The sequence below is a fragment of the Scaptodrosophila lebanonensis genome, unplaced genomic scaffold (assembly GCF_003285725.1).
Source record: "Scaptodrosophila lebanonensis strain 11010-0011.00,11010-0021.00 unplaced genomic scaffold, SlebRS2 tig00000043-arrow-pilon, whole genome shotgun sequence".
NCBI classification, from domain to species: Eukaryota; Metazoa; Arthropoda; class Insecta; order Diptera; family Drosophilidae; genus Scaptodrosophila; species Scaptodrosophila lebanonensis.
In genome coordinates, this window is record NW_022060545.1 from 7,948,461 (window position 1) to 7,967,978 (window position 19,518).

The 19,518-nt window shown below is 41.9% G+C and overlaps 1 protein-coding gene across 1 annotated transcript in view; it reads right to left on the reverse strand.

Moving 5' to 3' along the window:
• Window positions 1–19,518, reverse strand: part of LOC115622375 (titin) — a 71,172-nt gene that overhangs the window by 27,015 nt on the left and 24,639 nt on the right. Inside the window, exons 17-53 of the mRNA XM_030516297.1 lie at window positions 17,590–19,044; window positions 17,067–17,532; window positions 16,264–16,982; window positions 15,973–16,206; window positions 15,759–15,915; window positions 15,468–15,629; window positions 14,904–15,338; window positions 14,550–14,711; window positions 14,259–14,420; window positions 13,770–14,201; window positions 13,335–13,577; window positions 12,963–13,205; window positions 12,654–12,833; window positions 12,300–12,461; window positions 12,009–12,170; window positions 11,781–11,879; window positions 9,840–11,696; window positions 9,531–9,710; window positions 9,177–9,338; window positions 8,886–9,047; window positions 8,658–8,756; window positions 7,380–8,573; window positions 7,152–7,250; window positions 6,840–6,959; window positions 6,570–6,668; window positions 6,258–6,377; window positions 6,018–6,194; window positions 5,727–5,825; window positions 5,415–5,642; window positions 5,175–5,351; window positions 4,884–4,982; window positions 3,930–4,799; window positions 3,558–3,737; window positions 3,186–3,473; window positions 2,814–2,993; window positions 2,442–2,621; window positions 66–2,249 (exon numbers count right to left, since the gene is read on the reverse strand). Coding sequence (XP_030372157.1) covers window positions 66–2,249; window positions 2,442–2,621; window positions 2,814–2,993; window positions 3,186–3,473; window positions 3,558–3,737; window positions 3,930–4,799; window positions 4,884–4,982; window positions 5,175–5,351; window positions 5,415–5,642; window positions 5,727–5,825; window positions 6,018–6,194; window positions 6,258–6,377; window positions 6,570–6,668; window positions 6,840–6,959; window positions 7,152–7,250; window positions 7,380–8,573; window positions 8,658–8,756; window positions 8,886–9,047; window positions 9,177–9,338; window positions 9,531–9,710; window positions 9,840–11,696; window positions 11,781–11,879; window positions 12,009–12,170; window positions 12,300–12,461; window positions 12,654–12,833; window positions 12,963–13,205; window positions 13,335–13,577; window positions 13,770–14,201; window positions 14,259–14,420; window positions 14,550–14,711; window positions 14,904–15,338; window positions 15,468–15,629; window positions 15,759–15,915; window positions 15,973–16,206; window positions 16,264–16,982; window positions 17,067–17,532; window positions 17,590–19,044 — 14,227 coding nt within the window. The remainder of the gene's footprint in view (window positions 1–65; window positions 2,250–2,441; window positions 2,622–2,813; window positions 2,994–3,185; window positions 3,474–3,557; window positions 3,738–3,929; window positions 4,800–4,883; window positions 4,983–5,174; window positions 5,352–5,414; window positions 5,643–5,726; window positions 5,826–6,017; window positions 6,195–6,257; window positions 6,378–6,569; window positions 6,669–6,839; window positions 6,960–7,151; window positions 7,251–7,379; window positions 8,574–8,657; window positions 8,757–8,885; window positions 9,048–9,176; window positions 9,339–9,530; window positions 9,711–9,839; window positions 11,697–11,780; window positions 11,880–12,008; window positions 12,171–12,299; window positions 12,462–12,653; window positions 12,834–12,962; window positions 13,206–13,334; window positions 13,578–13,769; window positions 14,202–14,258; window positions 14,421–14,549; window positions 14,712–14,903; window positions 15,339–15,467; window positions 15,630–15,758; window positions 15,916–15,972; window positions 16,207–16,263; window positions 16,983–17,066; window positions 17,533–17,589; window positions 19,045–19,518) is intronic.

Sequence of the window (19,518 nt, forward strand, 5' to 3'; positions counted from 1 at the left end):
AATGTCTAATGGAGACTTTGGTTTATCATCTGATGTAATGGGAGTCGAAACGTCTTTTATATCACCAAGGGGCTTTGCCTTATCATCATCTTTCAATGGGGACTTGTCACCAAATGCGACAACTGGTTTAGCTGATGGCTTTTCTTGGCTACCGAAACCGAATTCTTCCTCACTTTCATCGTCAGAATATTCTTTTAGAATTGGTTTTCCAATGTCAATGGGGGTCTTATCTGAAGGCTTCTCTTGAGAAACTGGTTTGACAATGTCTAATGGAGACTTTGGTTTATCATCTGATTTAATGGGAGTCGACACGTCTTTTATATCAGAAAGGGGCTTTGGTTTATCATCATCTTTCAATGGGGATTTGTCACCAAATGCGACAACTGGTTTAGCTGATGGTTTTTCTTGGTTACCGAAACCCTTTTCTTCCTCACTTTCATCGTCAGAATATTCTTTTAGAATTGGTTTTCCAATGTCAATTGGGGTCTTGTCCTTTACGTCAGCCGGTACGAGGGGCTTCTCTGAAGGCTTCTCTTGAGAAACAGGCTTCACAATGTCTAATGGAGACTTTGGTTTATCATCTGATTTAACGGGAGTCGACACGTCTTTTATATCAGCAAGGGGCTTTGGTTTATCATCATCTTTCAATGGGGATTTGTCACCATATGCGACAACTGGTTTAGCTGATGGCTTTTCTTGGCTACCGAAACCGTATTCTTCCTCACTTTCATCGTCAGAATATTCTTTTAGAATTGGTTTTCCAATGTCAATTGGGGTCTTGTCCTTTACGTCAGCCGGTACGAGGGGCTTATCTGAAGGCTTCTCTTGAGAAACAGGCTTCACAATGTCTAATGGAGACTTTGGTTTATCATCTGATTTAAAGGGAGTCGACACGTCTTTTATATCAGAAAGGGGCTTTGGTTTATCATCATCTTTCAATGGGGATTTGTCACCAAATGCGACAACTGGTTTAGCTGATGGTTTTTCTTGGTTACCGAAACCGTATTCTTCCTCACTTTCATCGTCAGAATATTCTTTTAGAATTGGTTTTCCAATGTCAATTGGGGTCTTGTCCTTTACGTCAGCCGGTACGAGGGGCTTCTCTGAAGGCTTCTCTTGAGAAACAGGCTTCACAATGTCTAATGGAGACTTTGGTTTATCATCTACTGTAATGGGAGTCGGCAGGTATTTTATATCAGCAAGGGGCTTTGGTTTATCATCATCTTTCAATGGGGATTTGTCACCAAATGCGACAACTGGTTTAGCTGATGGCTTTTCTTGGCTACCGAAACCGAATTCTTCCTCACTTTCATCGTCAGAATATTCTTTAAGAGTTGGTTTTCCAATGTCAATTGGGGTCTTGTCCTTTACGTCAGCCGGTACGAGGGGCTTCTCTGAAGGCTTCTCTTGAGAAACAGGCTTCACAATGTCTAATGGAGACTTTGGTTTATCATCTGATTTAACGGGAGTCGACACGTCTTTTATATCAGCAAGGGGCTTTGGTTTATCATCATCTTTCAATGGGGATTTGTCACCAAATGCGACAACTGGTTTAGCTGATGGCTTTTCTTGGCTACCGAAACCGTAATCTTCCTCACTTTCATCGTCAGAATATTCTTTTAGAATTGGTTTTCCAATGTCAATTGGGGTCTTGTCCTTTACGTCAGCCGGTACGAGGGGCTTATCTGAAGGCTTCTCTTGAGAAACAGGCTTCACAATGTCTAATGGAGACTTTGGTTTATCATCTGATTTAATGGGAGTCGACACGTCTTTTATATCAGAAAGGGGCTTTGGTTTATCATCATCTTTCAATGGGGATTTGTCACCAAATGCGACAACTGGTTTAGCTGATGGCTTTTCTTGGCTACCGAAACCGAATTCTTCGTCACTTTCATCGTCAGAATATTCTTTAAGAGTTGGTTTTTCAATGTCAATTAGGGTCTTGTCCTTTGCGTCAGCCGGTACGAGGGGCTTATCTGAAGGCTTCTCTTGAGAAACAGGCTTCACAATGTCTAATGGAGACTTTGGTTTATCATCTGATTTAATGGGAGTCGGCAGGTCTTTTATATCAGCAAGGGGCTTTATTTTATCATCATCTTTTAATGGGGATTTGTCACCAAATGCGACAACTGGTTTAGCTGATGGCTTTTCTTGGCTACCGAAACCGAATTCTTCGTCACTTTCATCGTCAGAATATTCTTTTAGAATTGGTTTTCCAATGTCAATGGGGGTCTTATCTGAAGGCTTCTCTTGAGAAACAGGCTTCACAATGTCTAATGGAGACTTTGGTTTATCATCTGATTTAATGGGAGTCGGCAGGTCTTTTATATCAGAAAGGGGCTTTGGTTTATCATCATCTTTCAATGGGGATTTGTCACCAAATGCGACAACTGGTTTAGCTGATGGCTTTTCTTGGCTACCGAAACCGAATTCTTCCTCACTTTCATCGTCAGAATATTCTTTAAGAGTTGGTTTTTCAATGTCAATTAGGGTCTTGTCCTTTGCGTCAGCCGGTACGAGGGGCTTATCTGAAGGCTTCTCTTGAGAAACGGGCTTCACAATGTCAATTGGGGTCTTGTCCTTTACGTCAGCCGGTACGAGGGGCTTATCTGAAGGCTTCTCTTGAGAAACAGGCTTCACAATGTCTAATGGAGACTTTGGTTTATCATCTACTGTAATGGGAGTCGGCAGGTATTTTATATCAGCAAGGGGCTTTGGTTTATCATCATCTTTCAATGGGGATTTGTCACCAAATGCGACAACTGGTTTAGCTGATGGCTTTTCTTGGCTACCGAAACCGAATTCTTCCTCACTTTCATCGTCAGAATATTCTTTAAGAGTTGGTTTTCCAATGTCAATTGGGGTCTTGTCCTTTACTTCAGCCGGTACGAGGGGCTTATCTGAAGGCTTCTCTTGAGAAACAGGCTTCACAATGTCAATTGGGGTCTTGTCCTTTACATCAGCCGGTTCGAGGGGCTTATCTGAAGGCTTCTCTTGAGAAACAGGCTTCACAATGTCTAATGGAGACTTTGGTTTATCATCTACTGTAATGGGAGTCGGCAGGTATTTTATATCAGCAAGGGGCTTTGGTTTATCATCATCTTTCAATGGGGATTTGTCACCAAATGCGACAACTGGTTTAGCTGATGGCTTTTCTTGGCTACCGAAACCGTATTCTTCCTCACTTTCATCGTCAGAATATTCTTTTAGAATTGGTTTTCCAATGTCAATTAGGGTCTTGTCCTTTGCGTCAGCCGCTACGAGGGGCTTATCTGAAGGCTTGTCTTGAGAAACAGGCTTCACAATGTCAATTGGGGTCTTGTCCTTTACATCAGCCGGTTCGAGGGGCTTATCTGAAGGCTTCTCTTGAGAAACTGGTTTGACAATGTCTAATGGAGACTTTGGTTTATCATCTGATTTAACGGGAGTCGACACGTCTTTTATATCAGCAAGGGGCTTTGGTTTATCATCATCTTTCAATGGGGATTTGTCACCAAATGCGACAACTGGTTTAGCTGATGGCTTTTCTTGGCTACCGAAACCGAATTCTTCCTCACTTTCATCGTCAGAATATTCTTTAAGAGTTGGTTTTCCAATGTCAATTGGGGTCTTGTCCTTTACTTCAGCCGGTACGAGGGGCTTATCTGAAGGCTTCTCTTGAGAAACAGGCTTCACAATGTCAATTGGGGTCTTGTCCTTTACATCAGCCGGTTCGAGGGGCTTATCTGAAGGCTTCTCTTGAGAAACAGGCTTCACAATGTCTAATGGAGACTTTGGTTTATCATCTACTGTAATGGGAGTCGGCAGGTATTTTATATCAGCAAGGGGCTTTGGTTTATCATCATCTTTCAATGGGGATTTGTCACCAAATGCGACAACTGGTTTAGCTGATGGCTTTTCTTGGCTACCGAAACCGTATTCTTCCTCACTTTCATCGTCAGAATATTCTTTTAGAATTGGTTTTCCAATGTCAATTAGGGTCTTGTCCTTTGCGTCAGCCGCTACGAGGGGCTTATCTGAAGGCTTGTCTTGAGAAACAGGCTTCACAATGTCAATTGGGGTCTTGTCCTTTACATCAGCCGGTTCGAGGGGCTTATCTGAAGGCTTCTCTTGAGAAACTGGTTTGACAATGTCTAATGGAGACTTTGGTTTATCATCTGATTTAATGGGAGTCGGCACGTCTTTTATGTCAGCAAGGGGCTTTGGTTCATCATCATCTTTCAATGGGGATTTGTCACCAAATGCGACAACTGGTTTAGCTGATGGCTTTTCTTGGCTACCGAAACCGAATTCTTCGTCTCTTTCATCGTCAGAATATTCTTTAAGAGTTGGTTTTCCAATGTCTATTGGGGTCTTGTCCTTTGCGTCAGCCGGTACGAGGGGCTTATCTGAAGGCTTCTCTTGAGAAACAGGTTTGACAATGTCTAATGGAGACGTTGGCTTACCATCTGATTTAATGAGAGTCGGCACGTCTTTTATGTCAGCAAGGGGCTTTGGTTCATCATCATCTTTCAATGGGGATTTGTCACCAAATGCGACAGCTTGTTTAGCTGATGGCTTTTCTTGGCTACCGAAACCGAATTCTTCCTCACTTTCATCGTCAGAATATTCTTTTAGAATTGGTTTTCCAATGTCAATTGGGGTCTTGTCCTTTACGACAGCCGGTACGAGGGGCTTATCTGAAGGCTTCTCTTGAGGAACAGGTTTGATAATGTCTAATGGAGACTTTGGTTTATCATCTGATTTAATGGGAGTCGACACGTCTTTTATATCAGCAAGGGGCTTTGCCTTATCATCATCTTTCAATGGGGATTTGTCACCAAATGCGACAACTGGTTTAGCTGATGGCTTTTCTTGGCTACCGAAACCGAATTCTTCCTCACTTTCATCGTCAGAATATTCTTTTAGAATTGGTTTTCCAATGTCAATTGGGGTCTTGTCCTTTGCGTCAGCCGGTACGAGGGGCTTATCTGAAGGCTTCTCTTGAGAAACAGGCTTCACAATGTCTAATGGAGACTTTGGTTTATCATCTGATTTAACGGGAGTCGACACGTCTTTTATATCAGCAAGGGGCTTTGGTTTATCATCATCTTTCAATGGGGATTTGTCACCAAATGCGACAACTGGTTTAGCTGATGGCTTTTCTTGGCTACCGAAACCGAATTCTTCCTCACTTTCATCGTCAGAATATTCTTTTAGAATTGGTTTTCCAATGTCAATGGGGGTCTTATCTGAAGGCTTCTGTTGAGAAACTGGTTTGACAATGTCTAATGGAGACTTTGGTTTATCATCTGATTTAATGGGAGTCGACACGTCTTTTATATCAGAAAGGGGCTTTGGTTTATCATCATCTTTCAATGGGGATTTGTCACCAAATGCGACAACTGGTTTAGCTGATGGTTTTTCTTGGTTACCGAAACCGTATTCTTCCTCACTTTCATCGTCAGAATATTCTTTTAGAATTGGTTTTCCAATGTCAATTGGGGTCTTGTCCTTTACGACAGCCGGTACGAGGGGCTTATCTGAAGGCTTCTCTTGAGGAACAGGTTTGATAATGTCTAATGGAGACTTTGGTTTATCATCTGATTTAATGGGAGTCGACACGTCTTTTATATCAGCAAGGGGCTTTGCCTTATCATCATCTTTCAATGGGGATTTGTCACCAAATGCGACAACTGGTTTAGCTGATGGCTTTTCTTGGCTACCGAAACCGAATTCTTCCTCACTTTCATCGTCAGAATATTCTTTTAGAATTGGTTTTCCAATGTCAATTGGGGTCTTGTCCTTTGCGTCAGCCGGTACGAGGGGCTTATCTGAAGGCTTCTCTTGAGAAACAGGCTTCACAATGTCTAATGGAGACTTTGGTTTATCATCTGATTTAACGGGAGTCGACACGTCTTTTATATCAGCAAGGGGCTTTGGTTTATCATCATCTTTCAATGGGGATTTGTCACCAAATGCGACAACTGGTTTAGCTGATGGCTTTTCTTGGCTACCGAAACCGAATTCTTCCTCACTTTCATCGTCAGAATATTCTTTTAGAATTGGTTTTCCAATGTCAATGGGGGTCTTATCTGAAGGCTTCTGTTGAGAAACTGGTTTGACAATGTCTAATGGAGACTTTGGTTTATCATCTGATTTAATGGGAGTCGACACGTCTTTTATATCAGAAAGGGGCTTTGGTTTATCATCATCTTTCAATGGGGATTTGTCACCAAATGCGACAACTGGTTTAGCTGATGGTTTTTCTTGGTTACCGAAACCGTATTCTTCCTCACTTTCATCGTCAGAATATTCTTTTAGAATTGGTTTTCCAATGTCAATTGGGGTCTTGTCCTTTACGTCAGCCGGTACGAGGGGCTTCTCTGAAGGCTTCTCTTGAGAAACAGGCTTCACAATGTCTAATGGAGACTTTGGTTTATCATCTGATTTAATGGGAGTCGACACGTCTTTTATATCAGCAAGGGGCTTTGGTTTATCATCATCTTTCAATGGGGATTTGTCACCAAATGCGACAACTGGTTTAGCTGATGGCTTTTCTTGGCTACCGAAACCGTATTCTTCCTCACTTTCATCGTCAGAATATTCTTTTAGAATTGGTTTTCCAATGTCAATTGGGGTCTTGTCCTTTACGTCAGCCGGTACGAGGGGCTTATCTGAAGGCTTCTCTTGAGAAACAGGCTTCACAATGTCTAATGGAGACTTTGGTTTATCATCTGATTTAATGGGAGTCGACACGTCTTTTATATCAGAAAGGGGCTTTGGTTTATCATCATCTTTCAATGGGGATTTGTCACCAAATGCGACAACTGGTTTAGCTGATGGTTTTTCTTGGTTACCGAAACCGTATTCTTCCTCACTTTCATCGTCAGAATATTCTTTTAGAATTGGTTTTCCAATGTCAATTGGGGTCTTGTCCTTTACGTCAGCCGGTACGAGGGGCTTCTCTGAAGGCTTCTCTTGAGAAACAGGCTTCACAATGTCTAATGGAGACTTTGGTTTATCATCTACTGTAATGGGAGTCGGCAGGTATTTTATATCAGCAAGGGGCTTTGGTTTATCATCATCTTTCAATGGGGATTTGTCACCAAATGCGACAACTGGTTTAGCTGATGGCTTTTCTTGGCTACCGAAACCGAATTCTTCCTCACTTTCATCGTCAGAATATTCTTTAAGAGTTGGTTTTCCAATGTCAATTGGGGTCTTGTCCTTTACGTCAGCCGGTACGAGGGGCTTCTCTGAAGGCTTCTCTTGAGAAACAGGCTTCACAATGTCTAATGGAGACTTTGGTTTATCATCTGATTTAACGGGAGTCGACACGTCTTTTATATCAGCAAGGGGCTTTGGTTTATCATCATCTTTCAATGGGGATTTGTCACCAAATGCGACAACTGGTTTAGCTGATGGCTTTTCTTGGCTACCGAAGCCGTATTCTTCCTCACTTTCATCGTCAGAATATTCTTTTAGAATTGGTTTTCCAATGTCAATTGGGGTCTTGTCCTTTACGTCAGCCGGTACGAGGGGCTTATCTGAAGGCTTCTCTTGAGAAACAGGCTTCACAATGTCTAATGGAGACTTTGGTTTATCATCTGATTTAATGGGAGTCGACACGTCTTTTATATCAGAAAGGGGCTTTGGTTTATCATCATCTTTCAATGGGGATTTGTCACCAAATGCGACAACTGGTTTAGCTGATGGTTTTTCTTGGTTACCGAAACCGTATTCTTCCTCACTTTCATCGTCAGAATATTCTTTTAGAATTGGTTTTCCAATGTCAATTGGGGTCTTGTCCTTTACGTCAGCCGGTACGAGGGGCTTATCTGAAGGCTTCTCTTGAGAAACAGGCTTCACAATGTCTAATGGAGACTTTGGTTTATCATCTGATTTAATGGGAGTCGACACGTCTTTTATATCAGAAAGGGGCTTTGGTTTATCATCATCTTTCAATGGGGATTTGTCACCAAATGCGACAACTGGTTTAGCTGATGGCTTTTCTTGGCTACCGAAACCGAATTCTTCGTCACTTTCATCGTCAGAATATTCTTTAAGAGTTGGTTTTTCAATGTCAATTAGGGTCTTGTCCTTTGCGTCAGCCGGTACGAGGGGCTTATCTGAAGGCTTCTCTTGAGAAACGGGCTTCACAATGTCAATTGGGGTCTTGTCCTTTACATCAGCCGGTTCGAGGGGCTTATCTGAAGGCTTCTCTTGAGAAACAGGCTTCACAATGTCTAATGGAGACTTTGGTTTATCATCTGATTTAATGGGAGTCGGCAGGTCTTTTATATCAGCAAGGGGCTTTATTTTATCATCATCTTTTAATGGGGATTTGTCACCAAATGCGACAACTGGTTTAGCTGATGGCTTTTCTTGGCTACCGAAACCGAATTCTTCGTCACTTTCATCGTCAGAATATTCTTTTAGAATTGGTTTTCCAATGTCAATGGGGGTCTTATCTGAAGGCTTCTCTTGAGAAACTGGTTTGACAATGTCTAATGGAGACTTTGGGTTATCATCTGATTTAACGGGAGTCGGCACGTCTTTTATATCAGCAAGGGGCTTTGGTTTATCATCATCTTTCAATGGGGATTTGTCACCAAATGCGACAACTGGTTTAGCTGATGGCTTTTCTTGGCTACCGAAACCGAATTCTTCCTCACTTTCATCGTCAGAATATTCTTTAAGAGTTGGTTTTCCGATGTCAATTGGGGTCTTGTCTTTAACGTCAGCCGGTACGAGGGGCTTCTCTGAAGGCTTCTCTTGAGAAACAGGCTTCACAATGTCTAATGGAGACTTTGGTTTATCATCTGATTTAACGGGAGTCGACACGTCTTTTATATCAGCAAGGGGCTTTGGTTTATCATCATCTTTCAATGGGGATTTGTCACCAAATGCGACAACTGGTTTAGCTGATGGCTTTTCTTGGCTACCGAAACCGAATTCTTCGTCACTTTCATCGTCAGAATATTCTTTAAGAGTTGGTTTTCCAATGTCAATTGGGGTCTTGTCCTTTACGTCAGCCGGTACGAGGGGCTTCTCTGAAGGCTTCTCTTGAGAAACAGGCTTCACAATGTCTAATGGAGACTTTGGTTTATCATCTGATTTAACGGGAGTCGACACGTCTTTTATATCAGCAAGGGGCTTTGGTTTATCATCATCTTTCAATGGGGATTTGTCACCAAATGCGACAACTGGTTTAGCTGATGGCTTTTCTTGGCTACCGAAACCGAATTCTTCGTCACTTTCATCGTCAGAATATTCTTTAAGAGTTGGTTTTCCAATGTCAATTGGGGTCTTGTCCTTTACGTCAGCCGGTACGAGGGGCTTCTCTGAAGGCTTCTCTTGAGAAACAGGCTTCACAATGTCTAATGGAGACTTTGGTTTATCATCTGATTTAACGGGAGTCGACACGTCTTTTATATCAGCAAGGGGCTTTGGTTTATCATCATCTTTCAATGGGGATTTGTCCCCAAATGCGACAACTGGTTTAGCTGATGGCTTTTCTTGGCTACCGAAACCGAATTCTTCCTCACTTTCATCGTCAGAATATTCTTTTGGAATTGGTTTTCCAATGTCAATTGGGGTCTTGTCTTTAACGTCAGCAGGTACGAGGGGCTTATCTGAAGGCTTCTCTTGAGAAACAGGCTTCACAATGTCAATTGGGAACTTGTCCTTTACATCAGCCGGTTCGAGGGGCTTATCTGAAGGCTTCTCTTGAGAAACAGGCTTCACAATGTCTAATGGAGACTTTGGTTTATCATCTGATTTAATGAGAGTCGACACGTCTTTTATATCAGCAAGGGGCTTTGGTTTATCATCATCTTTCAATGGGGATTTGTCACCAAATGCGACAACTGGTTTAGCTGATGGCTTTTCTTGGCTACCGAAGCCGAATTCTTCGTCACTTTCATCGTCAGAATATTCTTTTGGAATTGGTTTTCCAATGTCAATTGGGGTCTTGTCTTTAACGTCAGCCTGTACGAGGGGCTTATCTGAAGGCTTCTCTTGAGAAACAGGCTTCACAATGTCAATTGGGAACTTGTCCTTTACATCAGCCGGTTCGAGGGGCTTATCTGAAGGCTTCTCTTGAGAAACAGGCTTCACAATGTCTAATGGAGACTTTGGTTTATCATCTACTGTAATGGGAGTCGGCAGGTATTTTATATCAGCAAGGGGCTTTGGTTTATCATCATCTTTCAATGGGGATTTGTCACCAAATGCGACAACTGGTTTAGCTGATGGCTTTTCTTGGCTACCGAAACCGAATTCTTCCTCACTTTCATCGTCAGAATATTCTTTAAGAGTTGGTTTTCCAATGTCAATTGGGGTCTTGTCCTTTACGTCAGCCGGTACGAGGGGCTTCTCTGAAGGCTTCTCTTGAGAAACAGGCTTCACAATGTCTAATGGAGACTTTGGTTTATCATCTGATTTAACGGGAGTCGACACGTCTTTTATATCAGCAAGGGGCTTTGGTTTATCATCATCTTTCAATGGGGATTTGTCACCAAATGCGACAACTGGTTTAGCTGATGGCTTTTCTTGGCTACCGAAGCCGTATTCTTCCTCACTTTCATCGTCAGAATATTCTTTTAGAATTGGTTTTCCAATGTCAATTGGGGTCTTGTCCTTTACGTCAGCCGGTACGAGGGGCTTATCTGAAGGCTTCTCTTGAGAAACAGGCTTCACAATGTCTAATGGAGACTTTGGTTTATCATCTGATTTAATGGGAGTCGACACGTCTTTTATATCAGAAAGGGGCTTTGGTTTATCATCATCTTTCAATGGGGATTTGTCACCAAATGCGACAACTGGTTTAGCTGATGGTTTTTCTTGGTTACCGAAACCGTATTCTTCCTCACTTTCATCGTCAGAATATTCTTTTAGAATTGGTTTTCCAATGTCAATTGGGGTCTTGTCCTTTACGTCAGCCGGTACGAGGGGCTTATCTGAAGGCTTCTCTTGAGAAACAGGCTTCACAATGTCTAATGGAGACTTTGGTTTATCATCTGATTTAATGGGAGTCGACACGTCTTTTATATCAGAAAGGGGCTTTGGTTTATCATCATCTTTCAATGGGGATTTGTCACCAAATGCGACAACTGGTTTAGCTGATGGCTTTTCTTGGCTACCGAAACCGAATTCTTCGTCACTTTCATCGTCAGAATATTCTTTAAGAGTTGGTTTTTCAATGTCAATTAGGGTCTTGTCCTTTGCGTCAGCCGGTACGAGGGGCTTATCTGAAGGCTTCTCTTGAGAAACGGGCTTCACAATGTCAATTGGGGTCTTGTCCTTTACATCAGCCGGTTCGAGGGGCTTATCTGAAGGCTTCTCTTGAGAAACAGGCTTCACAATGTCTAATGGAGACTTTGGTTTATCATCTGATTTAATGGGAGTCGGCAGGTCTTTTATATCAGCAAGGGGCTTTATTTTATCATCATCTTTTAATGGGGATTTGTCACCAAATGCGACAACTGGTTTAGCTGATGGCTTTTCTTGGCTACCGAAACCGAATTCTTCGTCACTTTCATCGTCAGAATATTCTTTTAGAATTGGTTTTCCAATGTCAATGGGGGTCTTATCTGAAGGCTTCTCTTGAGAAACTGGTTTGACAATGTCTAATGGAGACTTTGGGTTATCATCTGATTTAACGGGAGTCGGCACGTCTTTTATATCAGCAAGGGGCTTTGGTTTATCATCATCTTTCAATGGGGATTTGTCACCAAATGCGACAACTGGTTTAGCTGATGGCTTTTCTTGGCTACCGAAACCGAATTCTTCCTCACTTTCATCGTCAGAATATTCTTTAAGAGTTGGTTTTCCGATGTCAATTGGGGTCTTGTCTTTAACGTCAGCCGGTACGAGGGGCTTCTCTGAAGGCTTCTCTTGAGAAACAGGCTTCACAATGTCTAATGGAGACTTTGGTTTATCATCTGATTTAACGGGAGTCGACACGTCTTTTATATCAGCAAGGGGCTTTGGTTTATCATCATCTTTCAATGGGGATTTGTCACCAAATGCGACAACTGGTTTAGCTGATGGCTTTTCTTGGCTACCGAAACCGAATTCTTCGTCACTTTCATCGTCAGAATATTCTTTAAGAGTTGGTTTTCCAATGTCAATTGGGGTCTTGTCCTTTACGTCAGCCGGTACGAGGGGCTTCTCTGAAGGCTTCTCTTGAGAAACAGGCTTCACAATGTCTAATGGAGACTTTGGTTTATCATCTGATTTAACGGGAGTCGACACGTCTTTTATATCAGCAAGGGGCTTTGGTTTATCATCATCTTTCAATGGGGATTTGTCACCAAATGCGACAACTGGTTTAGCTGATGGCTTTTCTTGGCTACCGAAACCGAATTCTTCGTCACTTTCATCGTCAGAATATTCTTTTGGAATTGGTTTTCCAATGTCAATTGGGGTCTTGTCTTTAACGTCAGCCGGTACGAGGGGCTTATCTGAAGGCTTCTCTTGAGAAACAGGCTTCACAATGTCTAATGGAGACTTTGGTTTATCATCTGATTTAACGGGAGTCGACACGTCTTTTATATCAGCAAGGGGCTTTGGTTTATCATCATCTTTCAATGGGGATTTGTCCCCAAATGCGACAACTGGTTTAGCTGATGGCTTTTCTTGGCTACCGAAACCGAATTCTTCCTCACTTTCATCGTCAGAATATTCTTTTGGAATTGGTTTTCCAATGTCAATTGGGGTCTTGTCTTTAACGTCAGCAGGTACGAGGGGCTTATCTGAAGGCTTCTCTTGAGAAACAGGCTTCACAATGTCAATTGGGAACTTGTCCTTTACATCAGCCGGTTCGAGGGGCTTATCTGAAGGCTTCTCTTGAGAAACAGGCTTCACAATGTCTAATGGAGACTTTGGTTTATCATCTGATTTAATGAGAGTCGACACGTCTTTTATATCAGCAAGGGGCTTTGGTTTATCATCATCTTTCAATGGGGATTTGTCACCAAATGCGAAAACTGGTTTAGCTGATGGCTTTTCTTGGCTACCGAAGCCGAATTCTTCGTCACTTTCATCGTCAGAATATTCTTTTGGAATTGGTTTTCCAATGTCAATTGGGGTCTTGTCTTTAACGTCAGCCTGTACGAGGGGCTTATCTGAAGGCTTCTCTTGAGAAACAGGCTTCACAATGTCAATTGGGAACTTGTCCTTTACATCAGCCGGTTCGAGGGGCTTATCTGAAGGCTTCTCTTGAGAAACAGGCTTCACAATGTCTAATGGAGACTTTGGTTTATCATCTGATTTAACGGGAGTCGACACGTCTTTTATATCAGCAAGGGGCTTTGGTTTATCATCATCTTTCAATGGGGATTTGTCACCAAATGCGACAACTGGTTTAGCTGATGGCTTTTCTTGGCTACCGAAACCGAATTCTTCGTCACTTTCATCGTCAGAATATTCTTTTGGAATTGGTTTTCCAATGTCAATTGGGGTCTTGTCTTTAACGTCAGCCGGTACGAGGGGCTTATCTGAAGGCTTGTCTTGAGAAACAGGCTTCACAATGTCAATTGGGGTCTTGTCCTTTACATCAGCCGGTTCGAGGGGCTTATCTGAAGGCTTCTCTTGAGAAACAGGCTTCACAATGTCTAATGGAGACTTTGGTTTATCATCTGATTTAATGGGAGTCGGCAGGTCTTTTATATCAGCAAGGGGCTTTATTTTATCATCATCTTTTAATGGGGATTTGTCACCAAATGCGACAACTGTTTTAGCTGATGGCTTTTCTTGGCTACCGAAACCGAATTCTCCCTCACTTTCATCGTCAGAATATTCTTTTAGAATTGGTTTTCCAATGTCAATGGGGGTCTTATGTGAAGGCTTCTCTTGAGAAACTGGTTTGACAATGTCTAATGGAGACTTTGGTTTATCATCTACTGTAATGGGAGTCGGCAGGTATTTTATATCAGAAAGGGGCTTTGGCTTATCATCATCTTTGAATGGGGATTTGTCACCAAATGCGACAACTGGTTTAGCTGATGGCTTTTCTTGGCTACCGAAGCCGAATTCTTCGTCACTTTCATCGTCAGAATATTCTTTTGGAATTGGTTTTCCAATGTCAATTGGGGTCTTGTCTTTAACGTCAGCCGGTACGAGGGGCTTATCTGAAGGCTTCTCTTGAGAAAGAGGCTTCACAATGTCCACTGGAGACTTTGGTTTATCATCTACCTTAATGGGAGTCGGCAGGTCTTTTATGTCAGAAAGGGGTTTTATTTTATCATCATCTTTCAATGGCGATTTGTCACCAAATGCGACAACTGGTTTAGCTGATGGCTTTTCTTGGCTACCGAAACCGTATTCTTCCTCACTTTCATCGTCGGAATATTCTTTTGGAATTGGTTTTCCAATGTCAATGGGGGTCTTGTCCTTTACGTCAGCCGGTACGATGGGCTTATCTGAAGGCTTCTCTTGAGAAACAGGCTTCACAATGTCTAATGGAGACTTTGGTTTATCATCTGATTTAATGGGAGTCGGCAGGTCTTTTATATCAGCAAGGGGCTTTATTTTATCATCATCTTTTAATGGGGATTTGTCACCAAATGCGACAACTGGTTTAGCTGATGGCTTTTCTTGGCTACCGAAACCGTATTCTTCCTCACTTTCATCGTCGGAATATTCTTTTGGAATTGGTTTTCCAATGTCAATTGGGGTCTTGTCCTTTACATCAGCCGGTTCGAGGGGCTTATCTGAAGGCTTCTCTTGAGAAACAGGCATCACAATGTCTAATGGAGACTTTGGTTTATCATCTGATTTAATGGGAGTCGACACGTCTTTTATATCAGCAAGGGGCTTTGCCTTATCATCATCTTTTAATGGGGATTTGTCACCAAATGCGACAACTGTTTTAGCTGATGGCTTTTCTTGGCTACCGAAACCGTATTCTTCCTCACTTTCATCGTCAGAATATTCTTTTAGAATTGGTTTTCCAATGTCAATGGGGGTCTTATCTGAAGGCTTCTCTTGAGAAACTGGTTTGACAATGTCTAATGGAGACTTTGGTTTATCATCTACTGTAATGGGGGTCGGCAGGTATTTTATATCAGAAAGGGGCTTTATTTTATCATCATCTTTTAATGGGGATTTGTCACCAAATGCGACAACTGGTTTAGCTGATGGCTTTTCTTGGCTACCGAAACCGAATTCTTCGTCACTTTCATCGTCAGAATATTCTTTAAGAGTTGGTTTTTCAATTAGGGTCTTGTCCTTTGCGTCAGCCGGTACGAGGGGCTTATCTGAAGGCTTGTCTTGAGAAACAGGCTTCACAATGTCAATTGGGGTCTTGTCCTTTACATCAGCCGGTTCGAGGGGCTTATCTGAAGGCTTCTCTTGAGAAACAGGCTTCACAATGTCTAATGGAGACTTTGGTTTATCATCTGATTTAATGAGAGTCGACACGTCTTTTATATCAGCAAGGGGCTTTGGTTTATCATCATCTTTCAATGGGGATTTGTCACCAAATGCGACAACTGGTTTAGCTGATGGCTTTTCTTGGCTACCGAAACCGAATTCTTCGTCACTTTCATCGTCAGAATATTCTTTAAGAGTTGGTTTTTCAATGTCAATTAGGGTCTTGTCCTTTGCGTCAGCCGGTACGAGGGGCTTCTCTGAAGGCTTCTCTTGAGAAACAGGCTTCACAATGTCTAATGGAGACTTTGGTTTATCATCTGATTTAACGGGAGTCGGCAGGTCTTTTATGTCAGAATGGGGTTTAATTTTATCATCATCTTTCAATGGGAATTTGTCACCAAATGCGACAACTGGTTTAGCTGATGGCTTTTCTTGGCTACCGAAACCGTATTCTTCGTCACTTTCATCGTCAGAATATTCTTTAAGAGTTGGTTTTCCAATGCCAATTGGGGTCTTGTCCTTTACGTCAGCCGGTACGAGGGGCTTATCTGAAGGCTTCTCTTGAGAAACAGGCTTCACAATGTCTAATGGAGACTTTGGTTTATCATCTACCTTAATGGGAGTCGGCAGGTCTTTTATATCATAAAGGGGCTTTATTTTATCATCATCTTTTAATGGGGATTTGTCACCAAATGCGACAGCTGGTTTAGCTGATGGCTTTTCTTGGCTACCGAAACCGAATTCTTCGTCACTTTCATCGTCAGAATATTCTTTAAGAGTTGGTTTTCCAATGCCAATTGGGGTCTTGTCCTTTACGTCAGCCGGTACGAGGGGCTTATCTGAAGGCTTCTCTTGAGAAACAGGCTTCACAATGTCTAATGGAGACTTTGGTTTATCATCTACCTTAATGGGAGTCGGCAGGTCTTTTATATCAGCAAGGGGCTTTGGTTTATAATCATCTTTCAATGGGGATTTGTCACCAAATGCGACAACTGGTTTAGCTGATGGCTTTTCTTGGCTACCGAAACCAAATTCTTCGTCACTTTCATCGTCAGAATATTCTTTTGGAATTGGTTTTCCAATGTCAATTAGGGTCTTGTCCTTTGCGTCAGCCGGTACGAGGGGCTTATCTGAAGGCTTCTCTTGAGAAACAGGCTTCACAATGTCAATTGGGGTCTTGTCCTTTACATCAGCCGGTTCGAGGGGCTTATCTGAAGGCTTCTCTTGAGAAACTGGTTTGACAATGTCTAATGGAGACTTTGGTTTATCATCTGATTTAATGGGAGTCGGCACGTCTTTTATGTCAGCAAGGGGCTTTGGTTCATCATCATCTTTCAATGGGGATTTGTCACCAAATGCGACAACTGGTTTAGCTGATGGCTTTTCTTGGCTACCGAAACCGAATTCTTCGTCTCTTTCATCGTCAGAATATTCTTTAAGAGTTGGTTTTCCAATGTCAATTGGGGTCTTGTCCTTTACGTCAGCCGGTACGAGGGGCTTATCTGAAGGCTTCTCTTGAGAAACTTGTTTGACAATGTCCAATGGAGACTTTGGTTTATCATCTACTTTAATGGGAGTCGGTACGTCTTTTATATCAGCAAGGGGCTTTGGTTTATCATCATCTTTCAATGGGGATTTGTCACCAAATGCGACAACTGGTTTAGCTGATGGCTTTTCTTGGCTACCGAAACCGTATTCTTCCTCACTTTCATCGTCAGAATATTCTTTATGAGTCGCTTTTCCAATGTCAATTGGGGTCTTGTCCTTTACGTCAGCCGGTACGAGGGGATTATCTGAAGGCTTCTCTTGAGAAACTGGTTTGGCAATGTCTAATGGAGACTTTGGTTTATCATCTGATTTAACGGGAGTCGACACGTCTTTTATATCAGCAAGAGGCATTGGTTTATCACCATCTTTCAATGGGGATTTGTCAACAAATGCGACAACTGGCTTAGCTGATGGCTTTTCTTGGCTACCGAAACCGAATTCTTCGTCACTTTCATCGTCAGAATATTCTTTTGGAATTGGTTTTCCTATGTCAATTGGGGTCTTGTCCTTTACGTCAGCCGGTACGAGGGGCTTATCTGAAGGTTTCTCTTGAGAAACAGGCTTCACAATGTCAATTGGGGTCTTGTCCGTAACGTCAGCCGGTACGAGGGGCTTATCTGAAGGCTTCTCTTGAGAAACAGGCTTCACAATGTCTAATGGAGACTTTGGTTTATCATCTACCTTAATGGGAGTCGGCAGGTCTTTTATATCAGCAAGGGGCTTTGGTTTATCATCTTTCAATGGGGATTTGTCACCAAATGCGACAAATGGCTTAGCTGATGGCTTTTCTTGGCTACCGAAACCGAATTCTTCCTCACTTTCATCGTCAGAATATTCTTTTGGAATTGGTTTTCCAATGTCAATTGGGGTCTTGTCCTTTACGACAGCCGGTACGAGGGGCGTATCTGAAGACTTCTCTTGAGAAACAGGCTTCACAATGTCAATTGGGGTCTTGTCCTTTACGTCAGTCGGTACGAGGGGCTTATCTGAAGGTTTCTCTTGAGAAACTGGTTTTACAATGTCTAATGGAGACTTTGGTTTATCATCTACTTTAATGGGAGTCGGCAGGTATTTTATGTCATCGTCAGAATATTCTTTATGATTCGCTTTTCCAATGTCAATTGAGGTCTTATCTGAAGGCTTCTCTTGAGAAACTGGTTTGACAATGTCTAATGGAGGCTTTGGTTTATCATCTACTTTTATGGGAGTCGGCAGGTCTTTTATGTCAGCAAGGGGCTTTGGTTTATCATCATCTTTCAATGGGGATTTGTCTCCAAATGCGACAACTGATTTAGCTGATGGCTTTTCTTGGTTACGGAAACCGAATTCTTCCTCGCTTTCATCGTCAGAATATTCTTTTAGAATTGGTTTTCCAATATCAATTTGGGTCTTGTCCTTTACGTCAGCCGGTACGAGGGGCTTAGATGAAGACTTCTCTTGAGAAACAGGTTTGACAATGTCTAATGGAGACTTTGGTTTCTCGTTTATTATTTGTGCAGCTTCGAGTAATTCCCGATATTGGTCGATGGTGTCCATTGTAATATTTTCCGTGTGGCATTCAGAAATATTAACCGTTTCGCTAACTTGAAGTGTACAACTTTTGTATGTTCTCAGAACTGTTTCGTTTTTCGTTATGCCTTCACTTTTATTTAAAACGGCCTGCGTATCACTACATCTATCTACAGTATCTACATTCTGAATTAGGAGCTTTGATTCGTGAACCAAACGAGAAATGCCCTCGGGCTGTGTTATATCATTATTTACATTTAATATATCGGCAATGTCTAATTGAGACTTTGGTTTCTCATCTACTTTAATGGGAGTCGGCACGTCTTTTATGTCAGCAAGAGGCTTTGGTTTTTCATCATCATTCAATGGGGATTTGTCACCAAATGCGACAACTGGTTTTGCTGATGGCTCTTCTTGGAAGCCGAAACCGATTTCTTTGTCGCTGTAATCGTCAAAATATTCCTTAAGAGTTGGTTTTACAATTTCACTTGGGGACTTGTCCTTAACGTCAGCTGGTACGAGGGGCGTATCGTAAGACTTATCTAATGGCTTCTCTTGAAAAACAGTCTTGGCTATGTCCAAAGGGGTTTTGAGTTTATGATCTAGTTCAATGGGTGTCGGCATGTCCTTAATTTCAGGAAGATATTTCAAAGTGTTATTGTCTTTTAAGAAGGTTTTGTCACCAAAGGAAACAATTGGCTTTGCTGATAGATCGGTTTGTCTGTCTAAGTCGGGTTTGATGTCTATTTCAACATTTAATTTTCTTAAGCTTTCTTCTGTACTTATAGAGATTGTTTTTACAGTATCAGGAGACCTTGTTGATTTTACGCTGCTTGCTAATGATGGTTTTAAATCAACTTTTGTGGGAAACCTATCGATTTTCGACTGATTGTCTACCTCCTGAGTCAGCTGTGATATTGTGCGTTCGCCATCATATGTTAATTGTGCCTCATCCTTACTGTATTTATATGTTTCTTTTACAAAAGTTGTAGTTGTCTCCGTACGTACTGAAGTTTCTTCTTTTCTTAATAATTTTGCTGGTTTTATTTTTTGCACTTTTGTTTTAATTGCATCTTCATCATCACTTTCGCTTTCAAAATT